Genomic DNA, 27739 nt, shown 5'->3' with positions numbered 1-27739 from the left:
ATGCAGATTACTTTAATTCATCAGGCATTCTCTAAACATTATCTCACAGTTACTGGAGAGATTCTTCTGAAGCACATTTCATAATCTGGATGCAACACGTAGGTGAAAAGAGGTAGTATCTACCACATTGAAGGAGCAAACAGCTCCCATGGCTGGAATTCATAAACCCCCCACTGGCTTGCATGTAGCCAGTAATCAGAAGTCCCTCCCAATGGCCAATCCAAAACACAGATGCGACCAAGTAACTTAAAAACTACATTACCCAAAGGCTATACTTTAAGGGGACAGTTCTTAATTCCTAAAATAGCTGTTTGACCAGCACAGTCTTCTAATATTATTGCTTGCCTTCAACAGTTCTACATAGTATTCATTTTTTCCATAATATTTCTAACAGCTGAAATTGCTAAAAAATGGAAATATCATTCATGCACAGACACAGACACAGACACACAAACACACAAACACACAAACACACACACACACACACACACACACACACAGAGAGAGAGAGAGAGAGAGAGAGAGAACACCTCCTTCCCTTGCTTTGTAAAAGTGAATAATAATCATTTTCAAATGCTTAGAAAGATCCTTAGAGGAACCTATGTTTTTAAAAGGAGACAGAATAGCCTCAGAGATTGGAACAACAGAATAACAGAGTTGGAAGGGACCTTGGAGGTCTTCTTGTCCAACCTCCTGCTAAGGCAGGAAGCCCTATATCAGTGGTGGCGAACCTTTTGGAAACTGAGTGCACAAACTGAAACTCAAAATCCACTTATTTATCGCAAAGTGCCAGGGCCGCATCAACATTGTGGTGCCTGCAGGGGGCTGGGCATGGCTGGGGTGGGCGTGGCCACCTTGATGTTGCTTGTGGGGGGATACCTGTGGTGGCCAGGCAGGGTTGGGGGAGATCCAGAGGGTCTCTGGTGGGTGGGGTGGTGGGCAGGAGGCTCTTCCTGCAAGGTAAGGTGAGATGAGGCAGGGGGAAGGGCGGGGTTGCCATTGCTGAGGGGCAAAGCAAGATGAGGCAGGGGCCCGCAAACACAGAGGCCAGAGAATGCATGGGGGGCAATGGTGTCCATCAGCGGCCGTGGTTCTGAGATCACGTCTGCCAGTTCTCTCAGAACCTTGGGATGTGAACTCGTCTAGAATGGATAGGATATTTGTTCACCTGGATAACTGTAGACCTAACAAGCCTATCATCTTTTTGACCATCGTTTACAGTAAAAAGAATAATAAATTAGCACTGAATCAACTTGAAAGGTGTGCAAATTTCTGTACCTGTCATATATGTTGCTGTCTTACTTTGAATCTGTAAAGAATTGCATAGGAATACAGGTGGTCCTTGACTTACACCAGCTCATTTAGTGACTGTCTGAAAATACAAAGGCACTAAAATTACTTATGACCATGTTTCACATTTATGACAAGTGCAGCATCGCATGGTCACATGATCAAAATTCAGATGCTTTGCAACTGATGTATTTATGACGGTTGCAGTGTCCAGGAGTGCTGGAATCGCATTTTTTTCACCCTTCTAATAAGCAAAATCAAGGGGGAAGCCAGATTCACTTAACAGCTGTGTTATTCACTTAACAACTGCAGTGATTTATTTAACAACTGTGAGAAGAAAGTTTGTTAAATAGGACAAAGTTCTCTTAACAACTGTCTCACTTAGCAACATAAATTTTGGGCTCAGTTGTGGTTGTAAGTTGAGAACTACCTGTAGTAAATTCAAGATTGAAGAAAGATGAAATATTTAACTTAGTACATGCAGAGATTGTGTCAATATTTCTTCACAGTTGGACCTGGAGTGCCTAGAGTTTTGCAGGCAAAATTTACACATGCAGACAAATAAACAGGTATTAATATCTATATCTATTTTTTGTGTGTGTAGTAAGTGTTCATGAAAATGTTAAACTGCTGTTTTTAAGCAAACAAGAAAATGCAAGATTAACTTATTTTGATAAAATTACTTTGTAAAAGCACTTAATTCTCCTAGGGAAAAAAGCATGTTTGCCAAGATGAAAAAGATTAGTCTGCAGAAAGGTACCACAATTAGAACAAGATATATACAGATATATACATGTGTGTGTGTGTGTGTGTGTGTGTGTGTGTGTATGTTTGTGTATAACTTTTTTAGTTTGTAAAATAATTGTACAGAATAGTAAAATGAAGTGAGCGCTTTGTCTTTGCTCAATCACAGGTGGCTAGTGGAGTACATGCAAACATATAGTTTATTTTTGTCATCTGGTTTGTCTTAATCATGATCTAAAAATTCATTTATAAGCCTGTATACAAAATGCCATGTTTATATCAATATCATATGTTGCTTGCTTGAAACAGTACACATTAAAATGAAGAACAGAAATCTGTGTAATGGTCAAAGACAACCAATAACAAAACCACTAAATTCTAGTTGTCAAACATAATTTACCATGTATATTTCTTCATTTCTTCTGATAAAACAGAAATTATTAAAATTAAAGTGATATGGGTGAGTGTTTACGGCTTCCTTTAAAACTCTGACTTACAGCAGTATCTATTTAAGTTTAAGACAGGGAAGAAAAAATCACACAGAGAGCTCTGTGCAATGGCCTGGTGACTTTTTATCCTCCTGTCAAACCTCAGCAGTTTTATTTGTGGTGATACATGCTGAAGAAGGTTGGAGGTTAAAGTTGATAGGAGGGCCAACAGGAACGCCAACTAACTTCTTTCCAAAGATTACATCTCTTAATATATTAGTGCATGTTGGCAGCAGCTGCTGACTTTACAAGTACATTTTATATACAATCATTAAACCAAGCCCCAAATTATAGATCATATGAATGAAGTAAATACTCTTGAAGCTTTTATCATAGAGACTTCTAATATTACAGTCACATATGCTAGGGTTGTACAATGATTGTTGAATAACTGTTACCAAGCTAAGTCATTTTTTTTATAATTCTCAGAAAAGATTACTAATGTAAGTGAGATCAGAAGCTTCTCTTCAACAAAGGAAATAACCTTAGAACACTGCAGTAAGACTTCATTCAATTCACATGCCAGATGTTGAACCAAGATTATGTAGCTGGGCATTTTGGAAACTAGATGATGCAATTTTAAATTATTTCTTGACTTTGAGTTTCATATTTTTTTTGAAAGAAATCTCTATTGCAGTGGTTCCCAACCCACAGTCCATGGACCAGTACTGGGCTGTGGCAGCAACCAGTCCACACAAACAAGGAAAGCCCCATCCGCGGGATGCAGGCAGCACACAAAACCCTGCACACTGTGGTCTGTGGAAAAACCTCTCCACGTAACTGGTCCCTGGTGCCCAAAAGAAGACTTTTGAAAGAAGACTTTGAGGTTCTTTACTACTTTGAGTAGTAGCTTTGCTTCTGCTAATATGCTTTGGCATGATATTCTCAAAATAATTGAATCCCCCCTTTGACATTTATTACAAATGAAATTTATCAGAGGGAAAATATGGTTTATCTCTATATGACTACTGATGACTCCCATCAAAAGACACATATTGTAGAGATAAACCACATTTACACACCATTCAAAAGAAACAAAAAGCTAAGAAGGAAGCCAAAGACAAGAACGTAACCAACACCCAGATAAGCAGGGATTAACACCAGACAAACAATTGAGCAAAAAACAATACTATATCCAGTCAAGTAACTACCACTCTAATGGCAGAAAGTGAAGAAGAACTAAAGAGCCTCGTGTTACGTGTGAAGAAGGAGAGTGCAAAACTTGGGTTGAAACTTAACATTAAGAAAACCAAGATCATGGCATCCGGCCCTCTCAATTCCTGGCAAATAGATGGGGAAGAAATGGAGGTAGTGACAGATTTTATTTTCCTGGGCTCCAAGATCACTGCAGATGGGAACTGTAGCCAAGAAATTAAAAGAGGCTTGCTCCTGGGGAGGAAAGCCATGGCAAATCTACTGTAGATAGCACACTAAAAAGCAGAGATATCACCCTGTCAACAAAAGTGTGTATAGTCAAGGCTATGGTCTTCCCGGTTGCAATGTATGGCAGTGAAAGCTGGACCATAAGAAAGGCTGAGCGCCAAAGAATTGAGGCCTTTGAACTATGGTGCTGGAGAAAACTCCTGCGAGTCCCTTGGACTGCAAGGCGATCAAACCAGTCAGTCCTAGAGGAGATCAACCCTGACTGCTCTTTAGAAGGCCAGATCCTGAAGCTAAAACTCAAATACTTTGGCCACCTAATGAGAAGGAAGGACTCACTGGAGAAGAGCCTAATGCTGGGAAAGATTGAGGGCAAGAGAAGAAGGGGACGACAGAGAATGAGGTGGCTGGATGGAGTCACTGAAGCAGTAGGCGTGAGCTTAAATGGACTCCAGCAGATGGTAGAGGACAGGAAGGCCTGGAGGAACGTTGTCCATAGGGTCACGATGGGTCGGACACAACTTCGCAGCTAACAACAACAAACTACAGAAGAGAAAATCACACCCACTAACACTGGCAGGGTGAGCTATAATATATAAACACAGAGCAAGCCCCACACTCATTAGTACTGCTGATGTTACCTAGTCAGATAATGAAACATCTGCAAGCAAACAATCAAGCTCAGTGATCACCAAGGACTCCACCAGAAATTATTTATTTTTATGTACAAATATTTTAGAAGACTCATGGCAAGAAGTCATATAAAAGGAAAACTTCCTTATCATCCCTACTCCCACTCATGCAGATGGAAAACTGAAAAAGACAAAGATATACTATTTAGAATATGAGTATTAGATTAAATATCAGGTTGCCTGATTAAATATGAAAGGAATGACACAAATAGTGAAAAGAAGATAGGAAGACTGTTGAGAAAACACTGGGCATCTAAGGGCTCTGCTGCCAAATGTCGGTGCATATGAGCTGCAGAAAACTATAAGAATGTTTCTATAGAAGTGGAGCTGGCCTTTTCTGCACTCACCGAGCCAATACACATGCCAGAGGACTAAATAGAAAAAAAAATGGCCATCTCAGAATGTACAATAGGATAGTTCTAGATTATTGGCATCACTGGACATGTTTTAAAATCAGTGAATTGTTATTGAATAAATTCACTCTATGCCTGAATTATCCCAATATAGTAAAATGTAAATATTTACCCTATTAATTAAATCATATTCCTTACCAAGGTACTAGAAAAAAGCAAAATATTATGGTATAAAAAATCCAGAAGATTCCAGAAAATTAAAGGAATAGTAAGCACACATTGGAAAACATTATTAAACCTAACAAAAGAACAATTCCTATATAAGAAGAATAAGTGTAACATCAGTTAAGAGAAGACCTGCATTACAACATTTGTTCAAATTCTTGGAGGAAACGTATGTATTGGTTATGTGCAAAAGTACTCTCTTCAAAATAATAGGAATTAAATAAAACCTTCAGTGTTTGAAAGTTAAGAAATATGCAAAGTATTTGAAAAAATATATTACACATCATGAAATGGCTGCAAATCAACAGGCCTATGGAAATACTTAGTTTTTGAGGGAATTGACCAATCTTGCAAGAGACAAAGCTACTTTAAGGAAAGCAAAAGCTATACTGAATCTGAAAGAAAGCATTTAGTAAGTATTCTGTACTTAACTAAGTTAATAAAATATGTGCTAGAGAAAAAGCAGATGTTCATATTTCTATTCAAACAAATTAGGAAATGTGCATACGAGAACATGTTTATTTCATGAAAATTCAACAGGTGTTCTTAAGGAAAACTAGTTATGTGTATGCACACTGCATTCAGTCCAGGAGCTTGGTTGAACAGGAACTTAAAGAAAAAAAGTTAAAATGAAAATAGTTAATTAGTGATGCAATGATGCAGCACAAGCTAGTAAAAGGAATGTTTCTTATGTAAATTATAGCATTGTACAAAAATTACAGAACTATGTTGTATTTTATTATCCTGAGAAGTTAAAAAATTATTCTAATCTTCAAAGCTTACTCATATATATGAAACCTTTGAGATTATGAAAATATATTTTAAAAATGTGAAGTCCAAATCATGCTTAGAAATTATATTCAATAATGAATTCAGAAGCAATTCATACTAAAAGTAATACTGTACTGGGAGTACAGTATTATCAAAATGAATGTTCATGTCATTACTGTTTGTAGGCTGGTTTCCATTTACTATTTGTTCTTCTTTCATAGGGGTAGTCAACTCTTAGTGGGCCAAGATCCTATTTCACTTGGTTTTGAAGACATGTTTTGGGCAGGACCATGAATGGAGAGTGGCAAGACTTTTTTAAAAATTAAAAAGTCATTAAAATTAAAGATTAATTCTTTACAAAGGGTGAATTCTGAAAGCAGTTTTTGTCCCTAAAATAATGGAAAAGGTTCTAGGACCTGGAATCCCTGAAGAACTTTCAGCTGTCCTTGTATATTTTTCCTGTGTCAATTTTAGGCTCAGTGTGACTTGTATACTTTACTGATCCTTAGCAAAGCATCATAGATTTGAATGGCTTTATATTAATAATGCTGTATTTCATATAGGACATCATTTACCCAATAGGGTACTTTAAAATTATCCAGGAAGCTGATGTTTTGGTATGTCTATTATACCAATTAAGAGGGTCTTCTAGAAATATCAGTGTTAAAATTATGGCCCAAGTGAAATATATTCAGGAACTTAATTATCTAACACAATACAGTGCTCCACAAACATCAGACTATCTAATACTGTATAATATAGACTGTTCCACAAACTTCATCAAGCATTTAGATTTTCAGAAATCAATGGAATATAATCTCCAGTTGACAGGCAGTGAGATTCTCTGCTCCCATTTTAGCAACATTCTTTTTTCTCTCAATTCATTGAATCCATTTTCACCTTCTTTCTCACCTTTCTTTGTGTCCATCTTATAGCTCATCAAGGCCCTTTCTTGCCATTGGATATTTCTGTAGTTCAAAGCATGAATTATCCATTCTGCTTTCTTTTTGAATAATTTTTTTCACTTTACTCCTGAACTGAGGTACTTGTGCTCTGCTACATTATAATTAGTGTAGTGGAATATGTATGGGATATATTCATTTTACATTATTACATTCCATTTAATGGGACAATTATTGCTAGTATATAAAGTTAATACAAGTAGAACCCACAGAAGATGTTTGGAATGGTTTAGACAAAGAAAAAGGATAAACAGTGGAAATATTTCTTTTTTAAAAAATAAGCCGAATTCCCTTGGGCAGCTCACTCTTTCTAGTTAAACAGGACATGAAGTAGTGTGAAAGATATTTAGGATTTGTGAAAATACTGCATTTAATTTTATTCAGGAGATATAAGCAGCATTTTTTTAAAAAAAAGTGAAAGAATTCAGTCTATTTCTTAACTTTTTACAGTCTTATTTTAGTATGAAATTTTGAATAGCCATAATATGTATAGAAAAAGAAGCCATGTGTTGAAAATGTAATTTTCTTTTTTAAACAAATATTTTTCCCCCAAAGTTAAAATAAAAAATAAAGAAAAAAAGGAGGAAACAAACTAACAACCATCTCACACTAATAGTAAAAATAAAAAAATATATATGCATGCACACAAAAAAAGAAAAGAACAAGTAACAAATACATCATTCACACAGACATTGAACATAAAAAGTCCACCCTAGACAAATGCTGTCTAATACATCAAAAATATCTAAAGTGTTCTGTTCCCCTTACATAACAGGTCTACAAGTAGTTATAAACATTCACCAAAAATACTATATGACACTGCAAATGTACTTTTAAGAAGTTGATTTATCTAAGGAAAACAAATAATTGGCAGACAATTTAATGCTTGGTTATAAAAATTAGATGGTTGGTGTAACTGATAAATTTTCCTCATTGCAGAGAAATGAAAATTGCAAAACCTTTCTTTCACAAGTAAGCCTGAGCGAAAGAGCCTGCCTCCAAACTATGAACACGCTAAGACCAAAATCATTAACAAGCAACCTTATAGCTGGGCTGCTCATTTCTTAGTGTACAAAAATCAGTTCAGTTATGCATATAAATATATTGGTAAGCCTTAACATAAGCACACAGCATTTTAAAAATGCACTACTATTTTAAAAGCAGTTATAATATAATTAAGTATAAAATATTTGGGGGTTACACCATGTACAGGACACTTTTAAATCAGAGAGTTTTAGCATGTCTTCTTTTGTATTTCTTAATTTAAAAACAGTAAGAAACTCACTTATGAGTGTACTCTATATAATCTAACATCATCATTCATTTACGTAGAAAAGAAATTTTATCTCTTTAAAGTTCATGTTTTAGCATATGTTGAAAAGATGATGATATTGAATTCAAGATTACATAAAGAAAGAGTTGAACGAAATACAATGTCTTATAGAAATATAGAGAGGAAACCATCTAATGTTTGGATTGCTACACAGGAACTAGCATTAATCTAGAGAAAATTACATATTTTAATCCCTAGTGAAATCCCAATTGATCTGAATGTGCTTAAGCACGTAATGTTCTCTGAATTAAGATCAAAGTTTAATTTAAACTAACAAGTAAAAATTACATAAATTATAAATGTAATATCTCCCTTTTCAAATATAAAATATTTTCAAGAGTTAAAATCAAGAAGTTATAATAAATGCTTCTGAATTTCTTTTTATATTCAAGCAAGAAAGTTGAGGTTATGCAAAATAATTTTCAATGGAAAATTAAATAGAGGTAATGGAAAAGTATTGGAGATTTTTGTAACATTAAATAAGTTATACAGCAAAACTAACATTTATATAATAAAGTAATAATCATGGCATTAAATACTACATTAATTACCATCTCTACTAATTGAAAGATTAAATCAATGAAAAATACTAAAGTATACTTATTACATAGTTTTTATAATTTGAACTGCCAAGTTTTACAATATAAAAACTTTAATTTACGTAATGTATTCAAGTATATGTTTAATAAAATATATAATAGATTAGCTTTTTAATTAGCAGTACACTTTTCAAAATGGATTACATTTTAATAAACTGAAACAAAGCCATGTGACAAGCTCAGTAACAGTTTGAGATATATTTTTAAAAAAATCTAGAGAGGAAATTGAAAGTATAATGCGTGATGGGCAATTAAAGATATATTTTGACAATTCTAAGTGGTCAAGTTTTAAAAGTATGACACTGAAACCTTAACCTATCCATATAGTAGTGATAAATGAGGCATTTTGTGTCATTACAGTCCCATAAATCACTTTCTTTAACTGCTGATGGCTTTTATCAGATCTAACCTTTTCAAGCTTCTACCAGAGTGCTAACATTTTCAACTCTGACATACGTGCAGTTTACAAATTCTGCAGCTGATTAACTTTGGACAGAAACTCACTGTCATCATTGTCTTTATTCAACTAAAGATTCAGGTCCCCAAAACTCCTAGGCACTCACTGCACAAACAACAAAAAAACCCTAGAAAATACATAAATATTGTGGAATTCAAACAAATTTATTACTTTGGATCTCCTTTTTATTATTTTATTTTCCATTCTGTTTTTAATCATTAAATATTAGGCAAGACTATTAGAGTATTAGAAAGAATGTGGATGACAGCTATATGATGGTCTTCAATTAACACTGCATAAGTTTACTAATAGGTTGTATACTTTCCTTTCTAAAATTAGAACCAGGGCTTTTTTTCTCATAGAACGCTCAGAACGGAGTTCCAGCACCTTTTTTGGATGGAACCTTGTAGGGTAGGCAAGGCGGGTTGTATGACATGTGTGAGTTCCGGCACCTTTTTCTTTTACAAAAAAAGCACTGATTAGAACTTACATAAAATTGGAAATCAGCACTTTTTAAAAAGTTTTAAAAGAATATCAAATACATGCGTTCTAAAAATCTATGTGAAAATTGAGTAATACAACAGTTAGAATGGCAACAATGGATAAAGTATACTTATACCTGAAAAAAGGCAATGTAGGAAAACAATATAAAAATCACGATTCCCATCAGATCTGAAAAATAACTGATTATGCTATTATTCATGTAATCTTGAATCTTTACAAAATTAAAAGTACATATAGTAAGAAATAGTTCTTATTATTCTTACTAGAAAATCTTATCTATTTAGGATCTGTAATTCCAAATGTAACTACAAAAAGGTATACATAAATTTTGAGACACTATCTTTTTCTTGTGTATGCTTTTACATTTAAAAATATAAGATGCACTTATACAAACTGATATAAATAGAGTCAGTGAAATAACTGATACAGACAGTAAAGCAGTCCTCAAATTTAAGACAGTATTTTCTTCAATAATGCTGGTCATTTTGGAAATATTGATGTTTGTGTGGAAGTTTCCTATTTTAGATAGGATTATTTTGGAAATGAACTTATACATCCGACCTAAATAATGAAATGTGAAGAGACAGACTCAGACTACACAAATATGAATGTCTACAGAGATATTTCTGTGGCATATTGCCTCTTTCCAATAATTTACAAATCTCTGACAAGAATGGCAATGATTATTTTTCATATTTTTTTCCATTCCAGCTAGCATAGTCTTTTACTGTCATTGTCTAAACCTATTCTCAATAACCTTTTTAATTTCACTAATAATATCACACATGAAAGAAGTTATAGAACTAGAATTCTGATGTAAATTTAGGGAACCTTATAAGTATTCACGACAATAGAATATTTATCATTTAAAACAAAACATATGATTTCTTGGTTGCTATATCAAAGACCGGTGATGGATGATTTTATGCTAACCAAACAATCCAGAGGGAAGACAGATGTTTTACTATTCTCCTTCAAAAAGAACAAAAGATTCCAAATTCACTTTATATTCATCTGTCGATTGAAATGTTCATTACACACACACACACACACACACACACACACACACACACACAGTTTTTTTCTATGTTTAAATTTACATGAATGGCCTTCAAACATACAATGAAGCATCCCTTTGTTTTCTACTTTTCTGCATGTCTACTCTCAAAAATCCTTCAGATAAGCTTCTGACCTTCTAGAATAACTTTAGTGTGCAAGTGAGGCATTCACAAAAAGTGGGAATCAGATTCATTGGTGGCTTTCATTCTTTCATTCAGTGGATTACATATTTGATAGGTGATCCAAAGATCTGTTTCCCTTGTCCTTCATTGGCAGCTGCATCTCAGATACATTAATCTTGCTAAAAAGCTACATTAACATTGCATCAGAAATTCTTTGGTGGCACATGATGTTCTACAAAAACATTATATAATGTCTGATGTACTATTTACATTAATCATAACTTCACTTTATTTGTTTTACATCTAGTCCAAAATTCTGTGTTTTCGGTTCTCCTATAAAAAATTCCAGTTCCATTTGTTAATTTAAAATGAGAAAAGATATTATAAAATCCCTTCACTACCTGGCCCTTTAAAAAAAAATAGTGGATGTGTAACATAGTTTATTCAGTACTATGTGAGAATAATTTTTATGCAACTCTTATAGTTAGAAGGATAGATAACTCAATTATTTGATCATCTATCAAAATATTCAGATGTAGAAGAAGTTCTAAAAAGATTGATGACTAAGAAAGTCCACTGATTCTCCAGCTATCATATTCATGCACTTGACTAGACAACATTTTTCGCTGGCTTCACAAGCAAGCTTCATTAGCCATCACTCCACTGAAAAGAGTTTTTTATGTGGCTGCCATCTTGGGAAGACTATTATTTAGATGATAAATGTTGGGAGGGGGAAAGTGTCAAGCCTTTTTTTAAAGATGAGCTTTGTGACAGAAAAAACCAACAGCATCAACATTCCTAATTAACTTAAATTTGGTAGATACAAATACAGGTCTGTATAACTACTGTATGGTAATGGAACTGCTATCTGAATTTTACAATTGATCTCTGTGATGTAAATTAAATTAATTAGAAATGCTACACCTTTTATTAGCTTACTGCTTACAGACATTTATGAACAAGTGAACTTTTATTTTAATTTAGGACAATTAACCTTATTAATTTAACAAATTAGAAATTGTATATAATATATATCATATCATAGGCTTTTAAATAGTATACTCTTTTGTTCCTTATCGGATTGTTACACAGACTATTTATATGCATTCTATTTCTACAATCCCCAATTATTTATGGATTTGAGTTAAACCTGTACAGCTGGTGTTTGCCACAGATATTACAGGTCATCCTTACTTAACAAGCATCTGTTCAGCAGCCATTTGAAGTTAGGAAAGTGCCAAACTAATGGTAGTCAAAGCTAGTCCTCAAAGTTATATCCATTGCTGTGTCACTGCAGTCATGTGATCAAAATTCAGACACTTCGTAGCCTATCCACATTTATGACCACAGAAGGTGCTTTACCTCCCCTCACCTGCAAATCTCCCCTCTGTCTCTGCCCTTTTGGCTGCCATGCTCTGTTATCTCTGCCACTCTGTTCTTCATTGCCCCTGCTGTTCTTATCCCCTTTACCCATTAAGGTAGTTGCTGTCCTTTTGTGATGCCTTGCTTCCTATAAGGTAAAGGTAAAGGTTCCCCCGCACATGTGTGCTAGTCATTTCCAACTCTAGGGGCCGGTGCTCATCTTCATTTCAAAGCCGAAGAGCCAGCGCTTATCCGAGGACGTCTCCGTGGTCAAGTGGCTGGCATGACTAGACGCCAAAGGCGCACGGAACGCTGTTACCTTCCCACCATAGTGGTCCCTATTTTTCTACTTGCATTTTTACGTGCTTTCGAACTGCTAGGTTGGCAGAAGCTGGGACGAGTAACAGGCGCTCACTCTGTTACGCGGCACTTGGGATTCGACCCGCCAAACTGCCGACCTTCTGATCGACAAGCTCAGCGTCCTAACCCACTGAGCCACCAAAGGTCATTGTCCAATAAGTTTTGAGTGCCGCTGCACAGAACCTGGCAACACTATATATTGTAGCAGAGTGAAACCCATAGGATGATGTAAAATTGTCCTCTGCACCTGGGTATTTATGCAGTAATTTATTTACTTATCACACTTGCATGCTGCCCATCTTGCTAAAGGCCATCTCAACGATGAGATGATTGTGCCATGCTGAAGGCAAATTGGGTTCAGCTATATTTATTTATTTATTTATTTATTTATTTATTTATTTATTTATTTATTTATTTATTTATTTATTTATTTATTTATTTTATTTTTGGGACTTATATGCTGCCCTATCTCCCGAAGGACTCAGGGCAGCTAACAACAATAAAAACAACAATACAAAAGTTAAGAGAAATTAAATAAACAGCCCCAAAATAAATTAACTAAACAATTAAAAATTAAAACATTTTAAAAACCCGTCGTCAGTCCAGGTCAGCCTGATGAAAAAGGAAAGTTTTGAGGTCGCGGCGAAAGGACCGGAGATCCGGGGCCATCCGGAGCTCAAGGGGGAGTTGGTTCCACAGGGCTGGCGCTCCCACAGAGAAGGCCCTCCCCCTGGGGGTCGCTAGCCAACATTTGCTATTCCTAGAACTGAGCAAGGGCACTATAAAGCACTACAAAGCACCGAAACCTGAATTTAAAACTGAGGCAGACAATACAACAGGAGCCAGTGTAAAAATTATAAAGCCCAAAAAAGAAAGACAGGCAAGGCCCATTCTCTAAATGGAAAAAAATTGGTAACTCATGGATATGCTTATGGACAGCTACTTCTCATACTGTGAAATGCATATGTATAAATGAGCATACAATAACTCTTCACAGTATATATTGCAGTATAGTAAATAAAAATTGTTTCTACAATTTTTGTATAAGATAAAAGAAAAAAGGAATGCCAATTAAAAATTACAAGAAATGCTGAAAGTTAAATTTTGTAGAGGTTGACCTTCTTTGACACAGTGGATTGCCTGTGACCAGGCCTTTGGTAAGCATAGCAAGATCTATGCTGTCAGCTTTAATCGTACATAAGCCTAGATGCTTGTCTAATCTGAATGAGAAATACTAAGGAAATTGAAAGTGATGTCTTGTACTAACATATATGGATTCTAAAGTGTTCTGTCAATATTAGAGGATAACTACCAATGATGTTACAAAATTAAAGGAACAGAAAATAAAGGTAAATTTAAGCAATGTAATAAATTATATTCTATTTTTTTTAAAAAAGGAAAATGAAAGAACTTATAAATGATTCTCATGAATCAGGCATGCCAACAAAATGCTTAGTAACTAAAAACTGGAAAAAAAACCTGAAAATGATATTCTTTGGCCAATGTAATCTTAATTACACATTTTGTTGATTTAATATTGTATTATCATTATAGCTGAAGCAAATGGTGCTATTTGGTTTTGAAGACTACAAATATAATTTTAGATTAATTATTTTTTTATGGGAAGCAGTAAACACTATTTTAGAAATATAAAAAAAGAATAATTTGCCAGAATACATGTTCCAAATAACAGTCTGCCCCAAATACTTTGGACTGCAAATACACAACTGTGCAACATATTTCATGCATTATCCATTAAATCAAATGTTTAAGAAAACTATAATACTAACAGAGAACATCCACTGTAAGTGTTTTGGATTATAAACTTTCTTTGGGAATATTGCAAATCATTTTCTATTGGGAAGATTCAAGATTTTTTCCTCCAGCCCAATGATTGCATGATCTAATACACAAATCCTAAATTCCTCTCAGCCCAATTTCTAAAGCTACTAATCTTAAAACAAGGGTTTGTGTGTAACTGAGATAATATGAAGAATTTATGAATTTCCAATAGCTTAACCAGTCCTCAACTCCTAAGTGTTGGAGAGAAATCAAAATGTTTTAGTATAATGCCAGCATGTCAAAATATGTCAACAAGCCATCACCTTGTGGGAAGAAGAATAACCTTTCAGATCTTTGTGTTTTGGTGGCCAACGAAGCTTTTGGATACTGGGTATGCATGAATAGTTTTCCTAGATACTTGACAAATATAACTCCCATGGTTTCTATTAAGTCAATATTTTAAAATCCCAAACTGTTACTTGTAGCCACTGTGATAAAAAAGTATGTCTTTCTTCTTTAACTTGTCCACACAATCTAACCTTCACTTAATAAATCAACTGATAACATTATTGCTCAGGTATTCACTAGGTTAATTCAGTCTCTTACATCAATTTGCACTTATGTCTCTGAAATAATGATGCATAGGAATTTCATCTTCAATACTGAAGATGAGATTTTATGTTTATTCTTATGCAGAAAAATAGTATTTTTATGAGAAGAAATCCAGCTCTAGTCGTAATAGTACTTACGTTGTTGTTGTTGTTGTTAGTTGCGAAGTCGTGTCCGACCCATCGCGACCCTATGGACAATGTTCCTCCAGGCCTTCCTGTCCTCTACTATCTTCTGGAGTCCATTTAAGCTCACGCCTACTGCTTCAGTGACTCCATCCAGCCACCTCATTCTCTGTCGTCCCCTTCTTCTAGTGCCCTCAATCTTTCCCAGCATTAGGCTCTTCTCCAGTGAGTCCTTCCTTCTCATTAGGTGGCCAAAGTATTTGAGTTTCAGCTTCAGGATCTGGCCTTCTAAAGAGCAGTCAGGGTTGATCTCCTCTAGGACTGACCGGTTTGATCGCCTTGCAGTCCAAGGAACTCGCAGGAGTCTTCTCCAGCACCATAGTTCAAAGGCTTCAATTCTTTGGCGCTCAGCCTTTCTTATGGTCCAGCTTTCACTGCCATACATTGCAACTGGGAAGACCATAGCCTTGACTATACGCACTTTTGTTGACAGGGTGATGTCTCTGCTTTTTAGTGTGCTGTCTAGATTTGCCATGGCTTTCCTCCCGAGGAGCAAGCGTCTTTTAATTTCTTGGCTACAGTCCCCATCTGCAGTGATCTTGGAGCCCAGGAAAATAAAATCTGTCACTACCTCCATTTCTTCCCCATCTATTTGCCAGGAATTGAGAGGGCCAGATGCCATGATCTTGGTTTTCTTAATGTTTAATTTCAATCCAAGTTTTGCACTCTCCTTCTTCACCCGCAACAAGAGGCTCTTTAGTTCTTCTTCACTTTCTGCCATTAGAGTGGTATCATCTGCATATCTTAGGTTGTTGATGTTTCTTCCGGCAATCTTAATTCCAACTTTTGATTCATCTAGCCCTGCCTTTCTCATGATGTGCTCTGCATATAAGTTAAACAGGCAAGGCGACAGTATACAGCCTTGCCGGACTCCTTTCCCAATTTTGAACCAATCAGTGGTTCCGTGTCCAGTTCTCACTGTTGCTTCTTGGCCCGCATATAGATTTCTCAAGAGACAAATAAGATGGTCTGGTATGCCCATCTCTTTAAGGACTACACAGCAAATTATGAAGTTAATTTGCAAGGTAGCACTGAAAGCTGCAATTGTATAACTAGATATATAACAATCCACCATTACTTAAGAGTATACAAAGTATTCTAACCTTAGTGAGTTGTAATTACAATTTACACAATTTTCTTCTAAATATGCATATTTAGGATCATGCTCCAGATCTTTTTATTAAAAAAAAATCAAGTGGATAAATGAACACATTCTGACAATTCAGAATACTAGTGTTGTGTAGCGGGTTCTTTGGTGCAGGAATGAAGACGAGGTAAATGAGTACAGGAAAACTCATGGTTTATTTCGTGCAGAATCAGAACTGGGAAATGGCTGCAACTAGCTGCAATATATAGTCTAGCCCCTAGGCGGCAACCAATACGTCTGAAGCAACCATTGCCACCTAGGGATAGCCAATAGCAGCACTGGAAACTTGTAGTCTGGGTTGCTGGAGAGCCGTTAGCTGCTCTACCAACCCACGTGGTATTACTAATGAGCCCAGTACATACCCTTCCCCTCTTAGATCAGACAATATTAACACAAGTTAGTCTTAATGCAATTATCAAGACTCATTATCAAAACACTTAAATAATAGTAATAGAGAAAAAAACCCATATAGGTTACAATGTTATTAAACAACATCTGAATGAATAGGCTTCATTGACAGCACACTAGACAGTTACATCATAGCACCTGAATGAATAAGCCTTCATTGACAGTACGCCAGACAGTTAACATCATAACGCTAGTTTCTGTAGTACACTGGTAAGCTGCAATGCAACAATATTATAGCTCTTTATTTTACAACGTAATCAGCAAGATAAGAAGGAGGCTTATGTGCCCTCGTGGAATGACTTGGAGTTCCAGTCACTTTGTGGTCTACAAGCTTACCCAGTGGGCTGGGTAGACCTGTGTCGCTTGGTGCTCCTGAGTCAAGGGGATTAGATGCTCTCTGGCTGGCTTCTCCAGGTTGGCCCACCCTAGAGTCAGACTGATCAGCAGAGTAGGCACAGCGGTTGCTGAAGTCCGGTTGGCTTGCTCCTTCAGGGGTTCCATGTTGCATTCCTGGACTCCCCACTTCTCCCTCTGGTTCCTCCTCAGTTATGAAGGAAAAGTCCTGAGAGTCCATGTGAGGACTGGCTTGGCCACAAGTTTGAGGACCTTGGGAGGGACTTATGATGCAGTGGCCATTCTGGAAACCGTTTTCGGAGTTAATCAATGTGGCGTCTGACAACTCACCTTCCCTCCAACCCCACTTCATAAGACAGGGGCCCGGATGCTTTGGTAATTTGACCATGAACCACAGATTCCCATGACCATAGTTCCTGGCCCAAACCCAATCATCCATTTGCAGTCCCCTAGGGGGTTTTGGTCGAGAGGCTTCTGCTGCCACTCTATCTGGATGCAACCTGTCCAGTTTAGTGAACAAACGCCTCCCCCAACGTAGTTCTGCAGGACTTTTGCCTGCAGCAGTGCAGGGCGTAGAATGCTGGCAGAGTAGAAAATCTGCCAATCTGTGATGCCAGTTACCTGTTACAATGCGCTTAAGTGATTCTTTCGTTGTCCTCACCATGCGTTCAGCTTGACCATTAGAAGACGGGTGAAAAGGCGCAGACGTTGCATGTCTGATGAGATTAGCTCTAAGGAAGGCCTGAAATTCAGCAGCAGTGAATTGGGCCCCATTGTCTGAAACTAAGACATCTGGCAGCCCATGTGTGGCAAAGAGTTTTCTCAGCACCTTGATGGTCCTAGCAGTAGTCATGTTAGGAACTGGAATTACTTCCAGCCATTTTGAGTGGCTATCCACCACTATAAAGAAGAGCTGTCCCTGAAAGGGCCCAGCGTAGTCTATGTGAATCCTAGACCAGGGAGTGTGCGTTTCCTCCCACCTGTGAACTGGAGCCTGTGGCATTTCAGGCCTTGATTGCTGGCATGTATAACAACCATGGATTTGTGCCTCAATGTCCTTATCAAGGCCAGGCCACCAAAGGTAGCTTCTAACTATAAAGCTTTCATTCTGACAATGCCTGGATGGCCTTCATGTAATGACTGTAAAACTCTGTCTCTTAGGGAAATGGGAATTATTTCTCTGTTTCCCCATAGAATGCACCCCTTGCGGGCAGATAACTCATGCCTTCTGACAAAATAGTTTTGAAATTCAGAACCTGGGCTTTTATCCAACCAAGCCGTGCAAACCCACGACAATACTATACTAAGTATTTTATCTGTGGCTGTTTCAGCAGCAATGTCCCCCGCATGGAGGGGAAATTCAGGTATGTCCTGTATGGACAGTATTCTAGCAGCTGGAGCCGGATCTGATTCCATTAGTGGCAGTGGTAGTCTGCTGAGGCCATCAGCATGGCCCATTTCTTTGCCGGGTTTGTGAATCAATTTAAAAGTGTATGCAGATAGAAAAATAGACCATCTCAGCATTCTTGGAGAAAGTATGTGGGGGGTTTGTTTGTCTGTTGTGAACAGTCCCAACAGAGGTTTGTGGTCTGTAAAGACCGTGAAGTCCCTGCCATATAAATAGTCATAGAATTTTTTTATTCCAGCAACGATGGCTAGGGCCTCTTTGTCAATCTGAGCATAGTTGCGCTCAGCAATGTCCTTGAGTAAAATGCTATAGGAACCTGTGTTCCATTTTTTTCTACGTGACTTAAAACTGCCCTCACCACATAGGGAGATGCATCGCATGCAAGACATACTGGTTTAGACTCTTTGTAGTGAGTTACAGTGGACTTTTCTGACAATAGTGCTTTTAAGTCCTGGAAACTTTTTTCATGTAAGTTACATCTAGTTTACATCTAGGCAAGAGAACTTGCCTTGTAAGTGTTCTCTCGCTGCTGGCTGTTGCGGTGTTGCGCATTGGTTTGCTTTTGGAGTCTGTTGATTTCAGGCTCTTCTTCCTTGGAAGATTTTTCGGTGCATTTGGCGTCCTCATGGTGGACTGTTTCTCCATGCTTTGTCATTTTGGCGGGCTGTACTGTTTGAACTGTGGCCCCGGCGGCTTCGTCAGCCATACTTCGTCTTGTGCTTCTGAAAACGTTGTTTGGTCTGGCAAAGAGTCTCTGCTGAAGCGTTCAGTCCCGTAGGCCGCAGACGAGCTAGTCTCATAGTCGCTCTTCTAAGTTTGAAAATTTGCAAAGGTGTGCAGCCTGCCTCAGGCCCGCTATGAATTCTGAACCTGATTCGCCGGCTTGCTGCACTCTCTGGTCGAACTTGAACCACCAAGCTATTTCAGACATCTTGGGCTGGAAATGTCCGTTTAGCTTCTTTTTGAGGTCTGCGTAGGAGACTGCTTCTATCAGTGTCGGAGCAAAAAGGTTCTCGGCCAAATCAAAGGTTGCTGGGCCACACAGGCAGAGTAGCGTTGCGGCCTTCAGTCCTTCTTCCGCGTTCTGGTTTGCCTGAAGGTAGTTTTCTACCTGTGACAAATAGGATGGCCATTCCTCTGGGTGCTTCACGTTGAATTCTCAAAGTCTCATGATCTTCGGCATTCTGTCTTTGTTGGTTCCTGCATTTTCTTCCGAATCCTGCTTCCCAGGCTCAGGGAATGAGTCCACTGAGCACGAGGTAGCTAGCCTAGCTTGCTAGCCGACCATGAGGGGGGAAAATGCCTTTTCCCTCCAGTGTGCGCTGCCTTCCCCTCGTAGACTTCAGCTCTTTTTTTAGGGAAGCAGGATTCCACCTTCGTCGGCAGTGTTGTGTAGCAGGTTCTTTGGCGCAGGAATGAAGACGAGGTAAATGAGTACAGGAAAACTCATGGTTTATTTTGTGCAGAATCAGAACTGGGAAATGGCTGCAACTAGCCACAATATATAGTCTAGCCCCTAGGTGGCAGCCAATAGGTTTGAAGCAACCATTGCCTTCTAGGGATAGCCAATAGCAGCACTGGAGACTTGTAGTCTGGGTTGCTGGAGAGCCGTTAGCTGCTCCAGCAACCCACATGGTATTACTAATGAGCCCAGTACATAACAGAGTATTGAAGTACTTTTTTCTTTTTAAAATATGCATTGAAATGTATTAAAAACATTCAGTTTACGATTAAAAATAGATCTCAGTATATGGAAGGTTTGCTATTTATATTCAAAGAGTAAATTCTCCCATTATGAGAAATTATCTAATATCCGTGTTAATAAAGAGATTTTGTTAGTGCATTCTTAAAATGTTGCAAACTATTTTTCTTCAAGTTCTCATTAAATATACAATCTAAGACACTCTAAACTGATGTACAGACAAGAAATATATGCAAACTGAATACATCTTTATATACTGCAAGGTTTTAGTGACAGTGTAGTTGCTACATAGTAAGGTGTTTGATTACATAAATGCATTCATTTATTAATACAGAATATCAAAAAGGACAATTTTGTAAGTAAATTTAACTACAGTGAATTACATTATCATGCACCTCTGATACTATCTATTAGATATGTACAACTCTATGGATTTGTCGCAAAAGCTATTTGAGACGGATAAGTATGCTGTTGGTGTATTTTTGAAGAAGTTGAATCTTTTCTTCACCTCATACAATAACTGTAGAATCCCAGGAAATTATGTATCTGAGGTTAAGAAATACCAACAATGTTCCCACACCCATTCCAAAGCACTATGTCGCAAACACTTGGTGCTTCCTGCAAATGTATACATATTCCTGGAATGGTGTAACCACCTAGTTCTAGTAAAGATAGAGCTCCTTAAGGAGGAATTAATAGATGCAATGTTCATGCTCATGACCTGTTGAAAATGTGATGTGTTGCCCATTCTTCTTGTACATATATAAAATAAGAAGCAAAAATATTAAACCTGAATAACACATCAAAAGTTTAAAGCATCCAGGTAGATGCATATATTCAATCTGTAGTTTCTCTACTCCTAACCTGTCAGGATCTTAAATTTCAGCACTAGGATCAAGTCAGTAATGGAGAAATTGAAGATCTGGCGCTATTCACATTAGATGGTGCTATGCTACAGGGGCCAATAGCCTTACTCAATATTACACAAAAAAAACAATCCCTCATGGTCCAACTGTAAGCTTATATTTAGGAATCTGCTAATTCCTTTTATGTTTTCAAAAATGGGTTACGCTGCACCATATATTAGCTCTATAATGTAGTGCTAACCAGAATATAGTAATTATAGCAAAGACAATAATTTCAGTTCTTTTCAAAATTTATATCCTGCTTTTCTTGTCTGGCAAGATGAAATAAACAAGCACAATGTACTAACATTGACAATAATACCAAAGTTATAATGGTGGACTTGTAAAAATGTTAAAGCTTTTTGGATTAAAATTTGGTGCAATATGCAAAAGATATTTAAGAAAAGGATAAAGTTTTCCCCGCAATTGTTTTTATTGGGTATTATTACAGATGTTGTGATTCAGGGTCAGCCTGTGGGTCCGGCAGCCGGGTCGGATGACTCGGATGACTCAGACGAGGGGGAGGAGGAGGGTGTTGAAGACGAACTTGCTGATGATGGCTTGGAGGCTTCGCAGAGCCCCCAGCCAGGCCTCTCTTCTCAGCTGCGCGAGCCCGACAGTGCGGATGATGATGACCCACAGCTGGCCCTGTTCAAGGACGCCCGACGCAGGAGGCAGTCAAGCAGGAGCAAGCAGAGAAAGGCTGTGGGACTCCTCGGAAGGAGGCACAGGGAGGCCACGCCCTGAACTCTAATAAAGGGAGTGTTTGGGGAAGGGCTGGTTGCAGAAAGCAACCGCTCCGTTTGAGGATCAAAGTTCCGGTATCTTGTTTCATGTTTTGTTGCTTGTTTGTGTAATAAATCTTGGCAGACGTTTTCCAGCCTCAGACGCTCTCCAGCCTCTGCCGTTTGTACAGGGGTTGCCTTTCTGCAAGGCCGGTAGCAGGCTGGTACAGAACAACAGATACTACAGTGATAGATACTAAGTTGATGTTGAATCTAATCACGGCGGCAAGACTTTTAGTTGCGCAATACTGGAAGAAGGAGGAATTGCCGACTATAGAAGAGTGGACTTTGAAAGTTTCCAATTTGGCGGAAATGGCAAAGATTTCGGCATATTTGAAAGATCAATCACAACAGAGATATATTGTGGAATGGAGAAGATGGATTGAATATATTCAGAATAAATATGGGACTAAAAAGTTTCATTTAGCATTTGAATAAGTAGTGGATTTTTATGATGTATGATTAGTCATTTGTTACTTTATTAATATTATGACTATGAAGAGTTAAAGTCCGATAGAACTTAATATGTTATTTTTGTTATTAGCATATTTTAGTTTATGTTTGTATTATTATACCCTGTATTCAGCTCTGGGAAGTTGGGGAGGGGGGAGGGGAGGGTAGGGGAAGGTTGGGGAGAGGGGAGGGGGAGGAGGGAGTTTTTTGTATTTAAAAATGTATTGTACCAAAGTTATATTGTCTATAGCCCATAAAAATGAAGCTATACCTGTTCCAGTAGCTCCAAAACTGGTCATTTAAGTAGGCTTTATGGCTGCATTCATCACCAAAAGAGGCTTTGCTTTCAATCCAATGAATGATATGACCTTCTACAGCTAAAAAGAAAAAAAAATGCATGGCAATTTGAGATTTTTAAACAATTCTTAGAATCACAGAAAATTAAGACAAAAATAAAATTGCTCAGATAAAATTGTTCATTAAAACTTACCGAAATGGACAGCCTAGATTAGGCATGTCCAGCCTGTGGCCCTTAGGCCACAGGTAACTGTGGACAGCTGATAATGCAGTCCCACAAGATCATAAACTTTAAATTGCATATGTGGTCCAAGACAATTCCTCTTCACTCAATGCAGTCTAGGGAAGCCAAAAGATTGAATAGCCATGGCCTAGCTCTTTAACACAGACATACATCTATGTTAAACATATTTAACCTTTAAGAGTATGTATTTATTTAGAGATAAACTAAATATGTGAGAAAACATATGAATAAACAAACAAATGTCTACTTCATTATGTTTGAAGTTGTATTACAATGACAAAAAATAATGAGAAAAGAATACTTTCCTTCAGAAGTACTGCCCTTTGTAGGATTTAGTTCATTTAAATATGTGGAAGAAGAAAGGATCTCACTCAGCATTTGTTTTCACATTGCTGAACTATTTGCATTAGGGCATTGATAGTTTTGACTGATTATATGCTATCAAGTTGATGTTGACTCTTGGTGACCACATACATACATTACCATGTAACTGATCCCATCTACCTTTCTATTGGTATTTCTCTTCCCTTTTTTCTACCTTTCCCAGCATTGGAGACTTCTCCAGAGAGCTATGTCTTCACATAATGTATTTGAAGTATCATAATGTGAGCATGGTATTTGGGTCTTCAGGGTGAACTCTAGGTTAATTGTTTATCATTTTTTTTATTACTATTAGTATCCACAATAATGTTTTCAGGAGTCTTCTCCAATGACACAGTTAAAAAAATTCAATTCTTTTTCTATCTTGCTTCTTCAGCACCTGGCCATATTTTTGATGCTCTAAATGAGTTCTTCACCTTTTTTTAATTTGTAGGTACTCCATCTGGTGATGTCCATGTATAGAAGGGTCATTTTGGGGTTTTTTGGGTGTTAGCTATGAAGAAATCATTATAGTGGCAGAAATTGATAAGTTGTTCTCCTGTTTCAGTTTGGTTTCTTAAGCCACATAGTCCAACTACAATTTCCAAACTGCAATTTTGGCATTTTAGTCTCCAATCACAAGGAGCACATCTTGATTGCATGTTCTGTCACTTTCAAACAGAACTTCATCAATTTGGAAGAAGTGAATTATCTGGTGCCTTTTCAGTCAGGATTCAGACCCAGATAGAAATTATATTTGCCTTAACCCTACTGGCTTTTGGTAAGGCTCTAAAAGGTTTTAAAAATGGAGCCTCCCTACAGGATCGGGACAATAGCACGTGCTTGCAGAATAACATGATGCTGCCTCTGTAGGAAAGCTGACCCTCACTTTGGTTGGGCACCTCTCTCAGAAGCTGCTGGGTCCTGGAGATGGCTGAGGAGCAGGCCAAGTCCTGCATGGATGGTTGATTGGTTGGGTATGAAGCAAACCCAAGGTCTGTAAGCTGCAACAGCCTTGTGTGTGCTGATAATCTCTGCAGTTAGCTTGACAATCCCTTATATAGCTGAGTGGCTGGGCTGGGATAGGGTGAGATGGCTGAGGAGATGTGGGGGGGACTGTAGCATTCCTACAGTAAATTGTAAGTGTGAATGACTTCAGGGACATTGTAGTGGCCATAACTTTGAAAATGGATTGTAACTAGCTTTTTGGTGGGAGGGTCCGTCATAACTTTAAATGGTGGCTAAACAACAAGTCGTAAATTGAGGACTACCTATATATGCTTTAACACAGCAAAATTTGCATCATAATGGATTTAAAAAATAATAATTGTCAAATAGTAAGTCCTGTCATTAATTCCTCAACTTTCTCCAAAATGTGATCCTTTCCTATTCAATTAATCCCGATGTCATGAATTAAGTTGACTTAAAAAAAAGTTGGTGAAATGTTTTACTGAGGAAGGGTTTTGAAAAATACCATGTTTGGAAATCTGGAGAGAAAAGTACAAGAGGGATGAAATCTGCAGAGATTAAGAACACAGAGCCATTGTGGTACAGCAGTTAAAATGTAGTACTGCAGGCTAATTCACTGCTCATTCCTGGAATTCGATTCTGAAGGGCTCAAGGTTGACTCAGCCTTCCATCCTTCCGAGGTCGGTAAAATGAGGAGCCAGTTTGTTGGAAGCAATAGGCTCTGTAAACTGCTTAGAAAGGGGTGTAAAGCACTATGAAGTGATATATCAGTGCTATTGCTATAGAACTGGAGGAGACGAGGAGAGGAAAATAGAAACAGGTAGATTTAAAGACAGAAATGAATAGGCGAAGATTGGTAACATAGAAACTAAGCTGTATGCAGCGGAGAGAGAGAGAGAAAAAAGTGTGTGGGGGGGGAGGCAGATGAAGCAGGTGGGAGGAGAGAATGCTTCTTTTCTTGCTCCAGTCAAGAGAGTCATTGTCTGGACAGTTACATCTTCCTTCCTCAAATGTTATGCAAATTTCCCTTCTTATAGTAATCAAATCTGAAAAACCCTTCCACTGAAAGGAGATGCAGAACTGTGAAAAATAAGTTTGAGGCCCAAGAATCACAGGAACTTTAGAAATAGATATAAAAGATATTCAGAGGAAAAAGCTAAGGGATAGGGTATCACAATCGCTGTAAAGGTAGTTGGCATCATAACTAACAAAAAAGAATGAGAACTCCAGAAAATAAGTAATAAGGTATACTGAAATAAGCACTTCCTGTTTTGCAGTTTTTTCTGTTGCAGTTGTATAGAATCACTCTTTATACTAGGAAAAAGTGTACAGTCTGTTTTGGTGGAAAGCCAAGTTTAGGTAATGAAGCTGTATTTTATTTTTATTTTTTTTATTTTAATTCCATTTATATCCCGCCCTTCTCCGAAGACTCAGGAGCTTAGCAGTAGCCTTCATTCTATGTATATGCCTGCTTATTAGGGCTTTCACACACACCCCAAGCGGCATTACATCATTTATTACTTGTTTTTATGACATGTTGATTGTCTCATCACACTGATTAATTTATAACTATTTAAGCATTTATTTATTCATTCTGCAAGTGTTTTCCTCATTGCAAGACTATCGTGATGTTAGAAGCTGTATTTCACATCTCAGATGACAATCTAGAAATTGCAGAGTAGATTCTGGAAGATGATATACATTTTCAAGCAAATCATACTGGAACAATAATGTAGTGTTCACTGTATTTATATATGGCCAGGGAGTCCTAGATTTGAACTCTCACTTACAAGATTCTTTTGAAGAAAAACCTAATGTGGGAAAAATATAAACGCTGGCCTCAGATTCTTAAAGGAATCTATCTATCTATACGTATTTATCTATACATATCTATCTATACATGTCTGTCTGTCTGTATACATATATATATGTATGTGTATATATGTACACACACACACACACACACACATAATAAATAAGCAAGCAGAAAATAAGATCCTGCAAGAAAGCTGAGCTAGACTAATTTAGTGTAATGCCTTTAAAAGAGACTTCTCCCCCAAAACTTGACTGGACAGCTTTGGGCATTTTTCAAGACCTCCATGTAGCACCTCTGTTCAGCAAGCTATTGGCTCTTAGGTCCAATTTATCATCTGCAAAACCCTATGTGGCTCAAGGCCAGGTTATTTGTAAGATCACTTGTCTTCCATTGTTTCTGTTTGCCCCATCAAAATCAGCTGGATTGGCATGCTCTGATCCGTCATTCCTTCTCTGTCTACAGCCTCTGTTCTGTGGAATAACATCCCTTCAGAGGTTTGAACAGTTTTGACACTATTGGACTTGGATGTCTCTGCAGGCATTTGGGCTAGCTTAAATGAGCCCTGTGTTTAGTTATACTGTAGTCTTTTTGACTAGAGGAGGAATGATTTTTCAACCTCAAGCTTGTGTTATATTATGGAGACAGCAACAGAAACTTTTATTATTTTTCTGTTTTCTTACTATCTATACATTGCCTAGGGTTACTCTTGTAGATTTGGTAGCTATAAATTGTCAGTACCTACATACATTTCTATTAGCTTTGGAATTCTCTTCTGTATGTAAGAGTCTGGTCCAACGAATCACCACAGAGAAATATGGGAATTTTTGGTAAGTGGAATGCAACTGAATGTCTTTGATCTAACTACCAGTTAAGGGAGCTTTTTTGGTTTCTGTAATGCAGTCTATCATTAGCACCATGGTGATAAATGTAAAATTTTAAATAAGTATTATATAATGATTTGGATAATAACTGTTTTATATTTTTAATGTTTTACTGGATTGTTCTACACCACTCAGAGTAGTTTTCTGTGATATGGGCAGCTATATAAATTTTATTAAGAGATAAAAATAATGAATATATTGTATATTACTATATTTGGACATTATTTCTGCAGCAAATCCAAAAATTTGGCTGAAGACTATCTCGACAGTGAAGTCTTAAAATATTTTTCTTATCCAACAAAGAACTCTACAAATTTTAAAGACAAAATCTATAATCCGTTTGTTCATGAATAAGGGTCTACTTTATTATGTACAATCAACTGCATTCAAACAGATCATTTCCCATAATAAATTCTTAATGGAACTGGTTCACTACTGTGCATATCTTCAAGGTTATGATTAAAACATACCTTGAATAATTCTACTAAGATTGCTAGCATTTAATATAAACAATTCAATTAGAAAAACAAAAAAACATTATGGACTTACCAATTGGAACTTCTAAAATGAAGTCTGGTGTTTTGTCATAACCCTTTGCACGTAACTGATCTTCAGCTATAGAGAGAATAGATGATATAAACAATAGTATTATTCTATTAGCTGATAGAAGAACAATTAATTTGCTTTTGAACAAAGGTACAAGAATTGCTAATGCACTCATACATATCCTTCT

The 27739-nt window shown here is 37.1% G+C and overlaps 1 protein-coding gene across 1 annotated transcript in view; it reads right to left on the bottom strand.

The window, feature by feature from the left end:
* The window catches only part of CDIN1 (CDAN1 interacting nuclease 1), a gene marked incomplete at its 5' end in the record, with an annotated part of 165378 nt that overhangs the window by 45824 nt on the left and 91815 nt on the right, over positions 1 to 27739 (bottom strand). Inside the window, 2 exon segments of the mRNA XM_081327143.1 lie at positions 22711 to 22816; positions 27556 to 27621. Of these exon segments, the coding sequence (XP_081183269.1) occupies positions 22711 to 22816; positions 27556 to 27621 (172 nt within the window).

The sequence above is a fragment of the Vipera berus genome (genome assembly GCF_964194415.1).
Source record: "Vipera berus genome assembly, chromosome: 1".
NCBI lineage: Eukaryota > Metazoa > Chordata > Lepidosauria > Squamata > Viperidae > Vipera > Vipera berus.
Note: the sequence above shows the minus strand (reverse complement) of the source record. Positions and strands in the feature narration are given on the sequence as shown.